This window comes from Triticum aestivum, chromosome 3D (genome assembly GCF_018294505.1).
Source record: "Triticum aestivum cultivar Chinese Spring chromosome 3D, IWGSC CS RefSeq v2.1, whole genome shotgun sequence".
Taxonomy (NCBI): Eukaryota; Viridiplantae; Streptophyta; class Magnoliopsida; order Poales; family Poaceae; genus Triticum; species Triticum aestivum.
The window spans coordinates 16,449,956-16,463,211 of NC_057802.1; the positions used below are offsets into that span (position 1 = coordinate 16,449,956).

At 41.8% G+C, this 13,256-nt stretch overlaps 1 protein-coding gene and 1 long non-coding RNA gene across 3 annotated transcripts; one reads left to right on the forward strand and one right to left on the reverse strand.

Annotated features, from left to right (window-relative positions):
• The first annotated feature begins 114 nt into the window (after positions 1–114).
• Positions 115–4,021, forward strand: LOC123076927 (vacuolar-processing enzyme beta-isozyme 1). The gene is made up of 5 exons (XM_044499081.1): positions 115–1,738; positions 2,215–2,429; positions 2,934–3,124; positions 3,238–3,441; positions 3,558–4,021. Exons 3-5 carry the CDS (start codon positions 3,113–3,115, stop codon positions 3,756–3,758), a joined length of 417 nt encoding a protein of 138 aa, XP_044355016.1. The 5' UTR covers positions 115–1,738; positions 2,215–2,429; positions 2,934–3,112; the 3' UTR covers positions 3,759–4,021.
• Positions 4,022–8,477: 4,456 nt separating this feature from the next.
• Positions 8,478–12,512, reverse strand: LOC123076928 (uncharacterized). Of its 2 annotated transcripts, none has more exons than XR_006436294.1 (2): positions 11,596–12,512; positions 8,478–8,798 (listed from the first exon to the last, which is right to left on the reverse strand). It is a non-coding gene; the product is annotated as an uncharacterized lncRNA (long non-coding RNA). The 2 variants fall into 2 exon arrangements; XR_006436295.1 differs by having other exon boundaries at positions 10,029–12,512.
• Between the last annotated feature and the right edge of the window lie 744 nt (positions 12,513–13,256).

Sequence of the window (13,256 nt, forward strand, 5' to 3'; positions counted from 1 at the left end):
AGTAGGGTGGTTCCTACGACTCAATAAAGAAGAAAAGGAAACTACGAAACAACTATGTCTTCGCACTCCATAGTCTTCACGTGAATGTCTTCTCGAGTCATAAGCTTCGATGTGATTGTCTTCACATACCATCATTGTCTTCAATGTCTTCACACATTTTTAGGGGTCATCTCCGGTAGGTAAACCGAATCAATGAGGGACTACTACCTGTGTTATCCTGCAATTCTCATAAACACATTAGTCCCTCAACCAGGTTTGTCGTCAATACTCTAAAACCAACTAGGGGTGGCACTAGATGCACTTACAGTTTTGATGGCTTTTTGCGACATGTTTGTTATGTTTCAGAATATTTTTGAAACTGAAATTTGAAAAGAGCATGAGTTTTGATAGGATTTTATATATTCTTCGGTTGCTTACTGTAATCTTTTGAAACTGAAATTTGAAAGAGCATGAGTTTTGATAGGATTTTATATATTCTTCGGTTGCTTACTATAACCTGTACCTTCTGGTAGATTGATATAGATATAATCATACTGAGTTCCTATAATTTCGCCATCACAAAGATGTTCTATTTGTTTGGTTTGATTTATTGTGATGACCATCAGAAATCACCTACATATGCTATTCATACTATTGAATTTAGTTCTAGCGACCCCGAGGAAGTAATGTGTTGTACGCCTGACACATGATTGAGAATTAACTTGCTTGAAGATATGGTTCAGCTCCAACCTCTTTTCCAAATATCAATGGGCTGTTGTTTTTGGAAATTTTGATCAACACTCCGGAAAAATGTATGATGTGCCTTTTTTACTTTGGAGTATCAGTATGCAAACTCCAGAATTGGAGTATTAGCATGAAAACTCCAGAATGTTTATGTGGTCCTGATACACACATCATGAAGTTGGTAACTGTTGTGGTATTTATATTCAGATTTGACAGGAATAAAAACTGAACCTATTAAATAGTTATGTTAAGCTAGATGGGTTTACTCATATTCCATCGCTAGACGAACTAGCCGCAAGAAGCACGGTTAAAATTCAGCTCCATTTGATTTACATTCAGATCATCTTGCTGCAACACCACTACTTTTCTTGATAGCAAACAACCAGTTTCAGTAATCATATATTGCTTTTCTGATTTGTTTATTCTATTATACCATAGATATCGTAAGAGATAGTTAATCACTTAATGGAAGTGTTTTGTTCAGTCAATTGAGTGCCTGCTGGTCTGATTAGTTTATGTATGTCATAGTTCCTTTTAATAGTTATATAAGTTGCAATTCCCAGACAAGGCATATGTTCTATTGTTTCTCAGGTTTGTGCATTCCAAGCCTGCCTTAGGACAACCCTTGTGATAGTATGCCTAAGATAAAGTTAGGCCGTGTCGAATATACTGAAGGGTGGGTTCTTATTGAACCCACAATCCGTGAGCTGGATGCCAAAATTAGAGAAGGTATGCATATTATCAAGCATGCTATCCATCGATGTGACCTTTTCAGATGTCGATTGATATTTCGTACTACAGGATGAGTACTAATATGATCTGCATGCACAGCTGAAAATGATACACATGACAGGAAGAGAAAGTGTGAAGCACTCTACCCAATTTTCCGCATTTCAAGAAGCCATTACATTTATGATCTTTTCTATAGAAGAAGGAAGGATATATCAAATGAGCTGTATGTGTTTTGCCTGGACCAGGGTTATGCAGACCGTAATCTGATTGTAAAGTGGAAAAGGTCAGTTGCCTCAACTTTATATCATTTAAGCTAGGGACCAAGATGGATGAGGTTGATTTGGCTTGATCATGCCAAATAAATTTACCTCCTTTTTGGAAACTGAAAGCATGTTTCGTAAGTTCAGGGTTAAGTTTCCAAATCTGAGCTTTATAGCAATTCAAAGAGGATCAAGAGAAGCAGAGTAGGATAATAAAGGTTCACATAGATGTAGTAATCTGTCACTATCAGCTAGCTCAAGTATGTATGACTGTACGATAATACAGGTTCACATATATGTAGTAATCTGTCACTGTCACCTAGCTCTAATTGAAATTTTCTTGGAGCAGTTTCATTTGCAAATAGACCAGCTACACGGGCACACACACACACACACACACACACACCCTAATTGAGATATCATATTACTTACATGATGTGGGTTATTCAGGTTATTATGATAAATTATTTGACTGATCATTGTAAGCTGTCAAATCCAGTGGGTAAACAGATGGCTAGGCTGCCTTTAGATCCAATGTACTCCAAGGCATTGATAGTGTCTACCGAATTCAAGTGCTTGGAAGGAATGTTGATTGATGTTAGTAGCTACAGTTATCTGCAATGTGACGACGTACAGGAGCAATAAGAAGGATCTCATGACTTATCGGCTACCGAGCAGAACCACATATAGCCGTGTCTCCTTTGCTGCATCAAGGTCAGGAACCTCCAGATTCATTGCTTCTTGGTCTTTATTTTGTTTGTGCATAAATTGTAGTGCAGTGAATAACACGGAATGGATCAGAGTGGCTTGAGATTTTTTTTTAATGTCTAGGTGAATAACAGAATTTTTTCTTATCACATAGCATTCTGTTTTGCTATTTCAAATGTGCTTGCCAATGTGCTCTTTGTCGAACAATCTTTTGGCCTTCGAAGTTTCGAACAACTGTTTGTCACAATTTTTTAGATCGGTTGTAGATTTTATTGACCCTCTCATGTAAACTCTGAATTGAGTGACTCTTTTTACTTTGGAAAGCTTAAGTCAATAAGCATCTTGAGAAAAAATATAAAACAAATTGGTAAAAAAAATTCAGAGGATAAGTTGAAGAGAGAGGTTTCATTAATTGTACATGTTTTGGAGCTTATATTTTTATCGAGAGCTAGGTTTGTTGGTCCTTTTGTGCAATTAAGCTCATGCCGCTGGAACCATGTGACTTCGCAGGATAGAAACCTTGATAAAGGAAAAGCTTGTCATCCTTGAATGTCTTGTCACCATACTCCCTGACATGAGAACCGATATTGGAGTCATTTGGGGGTGCCGTTCTTGCTTTAACCACCTCGTTCCTGCTTTCGCCCAGCCTCAAGGGTGCAATCAATCAAAGAGATGTTGATATTCTTTTCATGTGGAAGAAGGTAAAATCCCAGTTATATATTTCTTGTGTAGCTCATCTTCTCTGTTACTACTAATTTTCATGTGTTTTGTTTTGCCAAATTTGTCTGCTAACAATGTATCTTCTCGCTTTCAGCATGAGCAGTTAAATGTTGGATCAGAGGAGAAGCAGAGGGCTCTCAGGGAGGTCAAAGAAACTGTGTTACACAGGAAGCATCTCGACAGCAGTATCGATTTCATCGGGAAGCTTGTCTTTGGATTTGAGGGGCCTTCGGTGCTTGAGGCTACTAAAGGCCCTGGCCAGCCATTAGTAGACTATTGGGATTGTCTGAAGACGATGGTGAGTGTAACAATTCCTTGTTTACAATCCCATAAATATGCAACACCCTGCAGTACTCTTTATGTTTCCGGTTGAGCTTAAGTTTACTGTTTACTGATGCCAATCACTGCTGTTAGGTGCGAGTTTTCGAGTCCCAGTGCGGATCACTCACTCAGTATGGCACGAAACACATGAGGGCGTTCACAAACATCTGCAACAGTGGCGTCTCTGAGACCGAGATGAAGGAGGCAAGCATCAGCGCTTGCGACAGCTACAACATGGGTAAGTGGAGCCCGCTGGTTCTAGGGCACAGCGCCTGGTCGGCTGCACTACAGTAGTACATGCATGGGAGCAGTACCAAATGCTCCAGAGGTTCGTAGCTAGACCTCATATATGGTGTGTGTGTGTACATATATACATTGTTTTAAACATGCAAGAAACAAGCCGACGATGCGCCCCATGTGGTGTCGGGTCAATCAGTAGTTTATGATCGTGCTCGTGATTTGACTGTAGTCAGTTGAAAGGCAATGATTGTTGTGCATGCTATGCATATGATTCGTATTTGTGGATTTTGACATCAATAGTTTATCTAGAAGAAATATTGTAATCTCGTACAAAAGAGCCGACTAAGTTTTCTTTAAAAAAATATTGTCAAACGTGAAGGATCATACAGGCATATGCTTGACTAAATGATATATTTATAAAAAAAATTGAATTAGATGCACTAATTAGAAAATATGCATTTAAATTCAATCATCGCCTTTTGCCTCTACTTTGAGCTAGCTAGTTTTTTTAATGAGTTCAGCTACTAATTTTAAAGACCCCTCAAAAATCTACTAATTTTAAAAGGTTCGCTAAATCTCAGTTGACTGAGATTTAAAGGAGTCTCAGACACCTTTTCAAGCCGTTGGATACATGCACACTAAGATTATGTGCTAGGAAACTTTCCTTTTTTATTGTGATCTGGAATGGAAAGAGATACGTGTGCGATTCTGGACTCTACAAAGTGTGCGTGTTTTTTTAGAGAAAGAGCCTACAATCAACACGAGAAGCTTGTGTTTGGGCCAAGTCCAAGAAGTGCAAAACAAAAGAAACATAATTTAATATTGCAAACCAAACAACCAACATTTTCTAAAAAGAAAATCAACATAGCAAAAACATGTCTGCTTTTGAATATTAACAAATAACTGTATATAAACAATCTCATTTCAATGCACGCTGATTGAAGCAACATCGAAGGACACGAATGTGGGTTCATCAAGTTTCTGAATTGTGAACACCAAAAATCATATCATCATTGAGGGTGGTGGCAAACATGAAAAGTGGCAACCTGAATGAGACACTAAAATCGTGCGTTGATTTTCTCCTTCCGATGGGACGCATGACACATTAAATTGCTGCATACAAAAGTTAGATGGAACCTTCTTTCGAAAAATGCAGTAAAAACACAGACTCACAAACACATACATACACTAACCCCTAGAGAGACTGACCGGACGGGTTTTGAGATTGATGAACACACCACAAGCGTCTCGCTATCGACACGAACATCGCCATCCATAAAAATAATATTTCGCCTTCGTGAGACATGAAAGCGTCAAGGTAGATTTTAATTCTTGTTGGTATTGGGGTACCACCGCCCTCCAAACCATCCAATCCAACTAGAGGTTGGTTGTCATGGTTAAAGAGAAACTGACGAATATATCGGCATGCACCTCCCTACCCCTGCCATGCTATGATGATGGGTGTTTTGTTGGACACATTAATCTTTCCTCCTTTTGCAACGCACGTGCATATTTGAACTCTTCCAAATCAAACAAACAACTACCTCTAAAAATCCAACATAGTAAATATCCGTTTGAATTTAAATCTTTTGAAAATTCTAAAAAAAACTTTTGAATTAGTTAATAAACTCTCAATTAGTATAGAACATTCTAACGTTTGTATGACCCACTAAAAATAAATACACCACTCTTCCACCCAGTGATAGTGCTAAGCCGAAAGAGGCACCATCAAAGGACACCACTACGACTTCTTTAAGAGCAAGTACAATAGGATGATGTAGACGGGTTGTAAGGGTTTAAATATTATATTTTTAATGAGTTGGAGGAGGGAAAAGAGGAGAGAGAAGAGAAGCGGGCACTGATTAATAGTCGGCTATACTATTAACCATGCTCTAACTCTATACTCCATGGTCCGGACACCAGGAATCATTTTTTATTTACAGGCACTGCGCGTGTATTTTTTAAGATAATGAGAGTTTCTAATTGTTCCTGGTTTCAAAAATATATACATATTTTAAATATGTTCACACTTTTAGGAAATGCTGAAAATTACCAAAAAATTGTTCCAATTAAAAAAACATTTATAATTGTTCACAAAATAAATAAATAAATTCCAAAAGAAATCATGCGTTCATAAAATGTTCGGCCTCAAATATGTTCCAATTCTAATTAAAAAATTTAAATTTCTTAAAAAATAAACAAATATTTGTTTTTTTTTCAAAAAATAAAACATATAACCGATTCACATACTATTTCATGCACCACTACTCTTTCACTAGACGAAGCAAGTTAGGCTGGTTCTTCACGTCCACACTTCATGCTCCAAACAACCTTATTACCAAGATTTATAGAATTGGTTATAAGAAATAAATGGCACAAGGTGGCACACGAAGCAGGTTTTGTAATTTTTTCGCCTGTTACAACACACAGGCATTTGTACTAGTCCTCTTGTAATATGTACGCCAGTTCTACGTTGTCAAATTGAGACGAAAAGAGGAAATCAAGAGCAAGCTCATGACTCGGAGTGTGTTAATTTGGATTCATAACACTAGGGTGGGCACAGTTCTCCATGTTGCTGACCCACACACCAGCAGTTTCCTCAGCCGCTGTCCAATCTTTGGCTTTCGTGTGCAATGTGGAATTCCTAATACCCCCCAAGCCTACGTTACGACTGACTCGCGCCAATTTTGTGATTCATGTCGTCCATTTTCTTTCTTCTATGCTTGAAACTGCAACTCTATGCCTACAATGGTTGATTGGGGCAGCATGAGTTACCTCCCATCACGGCTATATTGTGCGCTAGCGTTTTATGGTTTTAAGAGCAACTCTAGCAGACCCCGCAAAAACTTGACCCGCAAAACGCGTTTGCAGTTTCACGAAGATCGCGTTTGCGGGTTGCCGGGGATATACCCCGCGGCGTAACCCGGTCGGAAGTATAACCCGGCCGGACTTGGCGCTTCATCATAACCCGCCAGAGGACTGGCGATTCATGGGTCTGGCGGTTCACTGGTCTGATGATTTACGAGCCTGGCGACTCACGAATGACCCCGACGACGGGTCAGATAAAGGATTAGGCTCAATGCCCAGAAGGCCGGTTCATGTTATGGTGGGCCGGTTTAAGAGGAAAGTATAAGGAGTATTCCCTTATAAAGGAAGCAAGACTAAGACTCCACTTGTAATAGAGTAATCCTAATCCAACTAGGACTAGTCATGCAAACCGCTCCTTCAACATATATAAGGAGGGGCAGGGCTCCCCAAAGAGGAACAAGCAAGAAGAAACAATCTCTAGGGCTAAACACAAAGAGCCGGTTTACCGGCGACTCTCTCATGATGATAATGAGACCTAGCCACAAACAGCATGTAGAGTTGTTACCGGATGATGTTTCCCGGGGTCCGAAGCTGTCTAAATCCTTGTCTTGTGTTGCGTCTCTCGATTCCGCTCAACCCCTCTCAAGCTACCACATAGATGCGTTGGCCTCACGACTAAGTCCTCACAATAGGACATCTGCCGTGACAATTCCACGACAGTTGGCGCCCATCGTGGGGCCTGCGCACGGTGGTGTTGAGTTTTTGGAGGGATCTCTTTAAGGGATTGAGAAGCTCGTGGTATGTCAGATGAAAATCGTCAGCATGAAAATCACGCGAGATAACCCGGCGTGGACAAAGCTAGCACGTTCACCGGTTTACATTCAGAATTATGATCGATTTGGAGGTTGGCAGATGCGAGTTTGAAGATTGAGAGATTAGGGTTGTGTGCGCCGTAACTGCTGTCCAGAAGAATCGTCGAGACCGAGAATAAACTTTCCGTTTGCACCTTTCCTACTCGGGTTACGGGGCGGATGCACCAAAACCGACGCGAAGCAATCCAGCGCCGTGGTTAAATCGCCGCAGTCCTTTGTTTTTCCTCCAATGGATCAAGCTGGATACACGTATGCAAGAGGGAGTACTAGTCCACAGAAGAATCAGTCGGCAAGTCACGTCAATGTGAAGCAATCAGTAAGTCAAGGCATCCTTTGATAAAGCAAAGGCTGAATCGGTTATTTACTCGCTGCGTTCGGACAGACAACTCCGAGGATTAATCTAATACACTTACCGTCCATGCCAAAAAATTATATGAGTCGGCGTCAAGTCAAGACCGATCTAGTAGTCAAGATCATACTGTTTTTGTGCTGCTGTTCGTATAAAGTGGTTCATCAAGCATTTGAATGCTGTCCACGTAAAAGCTCAGATTTGGAGGAGGAGAAATCTGTCCAGCAAGCAACTAGTACCAATACGAGGAGCCAAAGTGAAAGAAGACCATGACTCGGAAACGGATAAGGCCGCGGTTTGGTTTCGAGCCGCCACCCGCCGGTTTTGCTTTGGCCAGAGCCACCCGCCGGTTTTGCTTTGGCCAGAGCTTCAAGTCACGGCGAGTCCGAGTCGCTTCCACCAGGGTTCTCAAGTCACCCTTCCAAGCTAAACCGCCCCGTGCCAAGTCGCGGGAATCCGTCACCTCGAGCCGTACGCCGCTGTGGCCTTGAACCGCCACACTTCAACCCGCCGTTACTGCAGCTCTGACCTCAACCCGCCATCTTCACCGCATGCTTGCCGACGAGTCTCCGTCAACCGGCCCTGAACCGTTCCGCTACCCTCCGAGCCGTTCGCGCCAAGCCGCCCTGGCCTCATGCTTGAACCGCCGGATTCCACATCACCAGGACCTCCTCCACGTGAAACTGCACTGGCCCGTTTCCCCAAGCAAAAACAAAAATGAACATGGGCGAAACACGCTGTCGGTTTGCATCAATAGGCCACATGGATCTATCACACGTCGGGTTACCCAAAAAACAATCAGGTGATATCTGTCCTAGTTCTTTTATGCAAACATATTTGATGGACATCGATAACTGCCGAACGATCGGCTTGAGGATACCCCAGCCCGAACGAGTCGTTCGTGCTGGGAGAGTCGCTGGAACGAACGAACTCGTTCGGTAGAAGTACCCCTCTAGCCCGAACCATCCCACTTCAGATAAACTTGTCGCTAGCAGGGACAACGATCTGGCTCTTCCCCTCCAGCGGACCAGCCCAAAAATGGGGCAAGCCCAGAAACGTCATTGCCTACAATAATAAAAAAAACAAAGAACTAAAATATTGAAGGCCCAAAACTGCTTGTATCCCAAACAATAGAGAAAACACAAAAAAGGCCTAAAAATGTACTGGACCAAGAAAAACACTACCTGAAATATCCAGGAACAAAAAGTTGCCATGCTTTAATAAACAGAACTACCATATAATCATGAAAAAAGGTATATTACAGAAATTTTCATGATTTGACATGATGTTCATGCACACTTCATGACAAATTGAGCATGGAAATTTTGCCATAATATGATAATATTAAGAAAACACAAAAAAATGACCATATAAGATAGAACAAAAAAGACTTGTACAAAAATTGCCATTGGGCATGTATAGAAAAATTCTGAGCAATCCCATGTCAAATGGATCAAAATTTATTAACTTTGACATCTTTGAATACACAAATTTACTTGCATTTTCCTTACACACGACCAAGAGAAATTAAAAACAGGAACAAAAAGTGCCATGACACAATTAGAAGTTTTCCATGGTATACTTGATGAATTTTCCGTAGAATAGAAAATAAAATTGGACCTGGTAAAAAAACAGAAAAACAGCATATACACAAGAAAATGCCATGGTATTAAATGAGAAAACATGCAAATTTAAAAGTTTTTGCCATGGTACTTGGATTAAACTTGCCATGTTATCGAGTATGAATTTGCCATGGTACTTGGATTAAACTTGCCATGATCCATAAATTAATTTTGCCATGGTCCATAAAAAAGTTTGCCATGTTAAAAAATATATAAATAAAATATGGAAAATTTTCCATGTCTATATGGACCATGGTAACATGCATTTCAAGAAAAAATGGGTTAACTATTTGAAAGATGGCAAGTTTGCCATGATTAAAAAACTTTCAGAATTTGTCATGTTTTAGTGATTGTTTTGCCATGGAATCTAAAACATGGACAAAAAATAGACATGATACTTGAGTCCAACTTGCCATGTAAAATCTATAAAGGAAAATGTCATTTATGTAAAAAAAATAGCCACGATGTGACAAAATAAATATTCCATGGTACTTGAATTAAACTTGCCATGGTCCATCAATTAATTTTGCCATGGTCCATATAGTAAGTTTGCCGTGTTAGAGGAATGAAAACTAACATACATTTGAAGAAAATGGTGGCAACCTATTTGAAGGACCGCAAGATTGCCCGGGTTTTAGAAACTTTCAAAATTTTACACACCCTAAAAACATACCTTAATTTGCCATGGCAAAAACACATCTTAAATTGGCATGGTAAGAGTATATGTTAGTTGCCATGGTACATGGATTAAACTTGGTCATTTAATGTTGCCCTGGTCCATGAAATAAGTTTGCCATGTTAAAAGAGATAAAAAAAAATAATCCACATTTCAAGAAAATGGTGGAAAACTATTCAAAAGATGGCAAGTTTGCCATGATTTAAAAACTTTCATAACTTGCCATGTTTTAGTGATCGTTTTGTCATGTCAATTTTAGAGATGTCTAAAAACATGGCAAATGTAGACATGATACTTGAGTTAAACTTGCCATGTAAAATCTATAAAGAAAAATGTCATTTGTAAAATAATTTGGCCGTGATATGACAAAAGAATTTTTCCATGATACTTGCAATTAAACTTGCCATGGTACATCAATTAATTTTGCCATGGTCAATATATTAAGTTTGCCGTGTTTGAAAAATGAAAACTAGCATACATTTAAAGTAGAATGATGACAAATTACTTGAAGGATGGCAATACTGCCATGTTTTAGAAACTTTCAGAATTTATGTTAGTTTTTTATGGCAAAACAAACCATAAAAAACACATCTTAATTTGCCAAGGCAAAAGCACATCTTAAATTGCCGTGGTAAGTTTTGTGTTAGTTGCCATGGTACATGGATTAAACTTGCCATGGCGAATATATTAATGTTGCCACGGTCCATCAAATAAGTTTGCCATGTTAAAAAGAGATAACAAATAATCTACATTCAAAGAAAATGGTGGTAAACTATTTGAAGGATGGCAAGTTTGCCATGATTTAAAAATTTAAAAATTTGCCATGTTTTAGTGGTTTTGTCATGGCAATTTTAGAGGTGTCTAAAAACATGGCAAGTCTGCCATATTAGAGAAAATAATTTTTCCATGATACTTGAATTAAACTTGCCATGGTCCATCAATTAATTGTGCCATGGTCCATATACTAAGTTTGCCATGTTAGAGAAATAAAAACTAACTTACATTTGAAGAGAAATGGTGGCAAACTATTTGAAGTATATCAAGATTGGCATGTTTTAGAAACTTTCAGAAATTGTCATGTTGTAGAGAAGAGCAAATTTAAATATGCCATGTGCCCATGGTCTCAAATCTACCATGCCGGTACGTTTTTAGTGGCCGAGGCAAAAATACATCATAGTTTCGCAAACCTATATGTACATTTTCTCTAGTTTGGTGAATGAACTAACAAATTATAAAGTTGCCATGCTGTGATAATTTGTAAATAATCTAAGAACTTGCCATGTTTTGCTAAACATCATGATTAGAAATTGCCATGTATTATTAGACCAAAATCCTAAAATTCTGTACTACTCACAAGGCAAATCTAGTAACTAAATCACGTCAAAAGTGTGTGCTACTCTGATTTTAGTGTAGCGTGGCAATTTTTAGGGACTGTTTCATACACAAGCATCATGCCAAATTGTGTTCAAAAAGCTCATAGTACTCATCATCTAGCAGGTCGTACTCATCATCTAGCAGGTAGATTAACTCCTAGCAAAATCATCAGACGTCATTACAGGCGCACCTTATTCCAGTGACAAAAATGAGTAGATGAACACCTCCCCGCTGCAGCTCCTCCACTGGCGCTGGTGGTTGTGCAGGAGCAGGCCGCGCTTGCACGTCACGGCGGCCGATTCGGCCATCTCCTCCACCCATGGGTGGAGTCGGCGGAGGCGACAGTGGCGCGCCGACGCAGGAGGTTGACCAGGGGCGAGCGGGAGCAGGATCCACTCATATCAGAAACGGGAGCGGCTGCCAACGGAAACAGAAGTAGCCGCTGGCTTCCCTCAGCGACCGCGTGAGACGAGGAGAACCCCCAGCCCTCGCCCCCATCACTAGCCGCTCCCTCCCCCTCTAGTGTCGCGACTCGGCAGCTTCCATTGCCACCCGCTACGTAGCCGCCCGCCGCAGCCATCCCACATCCTCACCACCGCACTCGCGCGAGGCAGGCCATCGTTCCCCCCACGAGCAGCACCTCCACCGCGACTCCACCCCGCATCGGGATCCCGTGGAGGGCGAGACCCGTCTCCCTGGTGTGGTGCCCTGACCCGCACACGAGGCCGCCGCCAGGGCCTGCCGTGCTCCTCCCCGCGAGGCCGCCGCGGGAACTGTGTGGCTTCTTGCTGCGCGGCGGAGGCAATGGTCGTCGGGCGGGAGATGTTGTACGAAGGCGACGGCACGCAGTTGCATTGCGGTGGCCGGATATGGCGCATGGTTAGCGGCGGCTATGGTGTCGATTTGTGCGGCGGCGAGCAAGGTGGGGAGGGGAACGGATAGGATAAGGTCCGCTGAGAGAGTGAGAGGGAGGGGCGTTCGGGCCGAGCTTCATTCAGGACGAACGGTGGTAGCAGGCTGACGTGGCACTACTCGTGGCTTTAAAAATCGGGAGACAAGATGGACGGCGATTTCAGCGTTCGGGCTCAAAGTGTAAAACGCGGTAGGTTCGGGAGTTATTGATTCCGTATTTGATTCATCCGAGCATGATTACTCGCCCCTGTATTATTTCTATATGTGCACGTTAAATTACCCACTACACGTGTGAAATTATACTGCACCATGATGCCCAATGGGCGTGCGCAAGACGCCGCCCTTGTGGCCCGGTTTATATCAGCTTGCTGGGATCACGCTTGATTGTTGCTCAATGGACGTGCGCAAGACGCCGCTCCTGTAGCCCGGTCTACATCAACCCGCCCGTTCGCATGGTTTACCGCGCCGCTTCACCATGGTCTCCCAAAGAAAGCTTCATCCGCCTTGTCGTTCCACTCGAAAAAAATGGTCTTCTTCATGAGCTGGTACAGGGGAAGAGCCTTCTCGCCCAGCCGACTGATGAAGCGGCTGATGGATGCAAGCAGCCGGTGAATTTCTGCACGTCCAGCAGTCGGGTGGGCACTTCCATCCTCTCAATGGCCTTGATTTTCACGGGGTTGCATTCTATGTCGCGCTCTGAGACCAGGAAACCAAGAAGCTGACTGGCTGGTACTCCAAAGACGCATTTCTCCGGGTTGAGCTTGATTTGAAATCGGCGCAAGTTCTCAAAGGTCTCCTTGAGGTCTTCTAGCAACGTTCCACGCTTCTCCGTCTTCACCACAACATCGTCCACATAAACGTGGGTGTTCCTGCCGAGCTGCTTGAGGAGGCACTTCTGCATGCAACGTTGAAACGTGGCGCCGGTATTCCTCAAGCCGA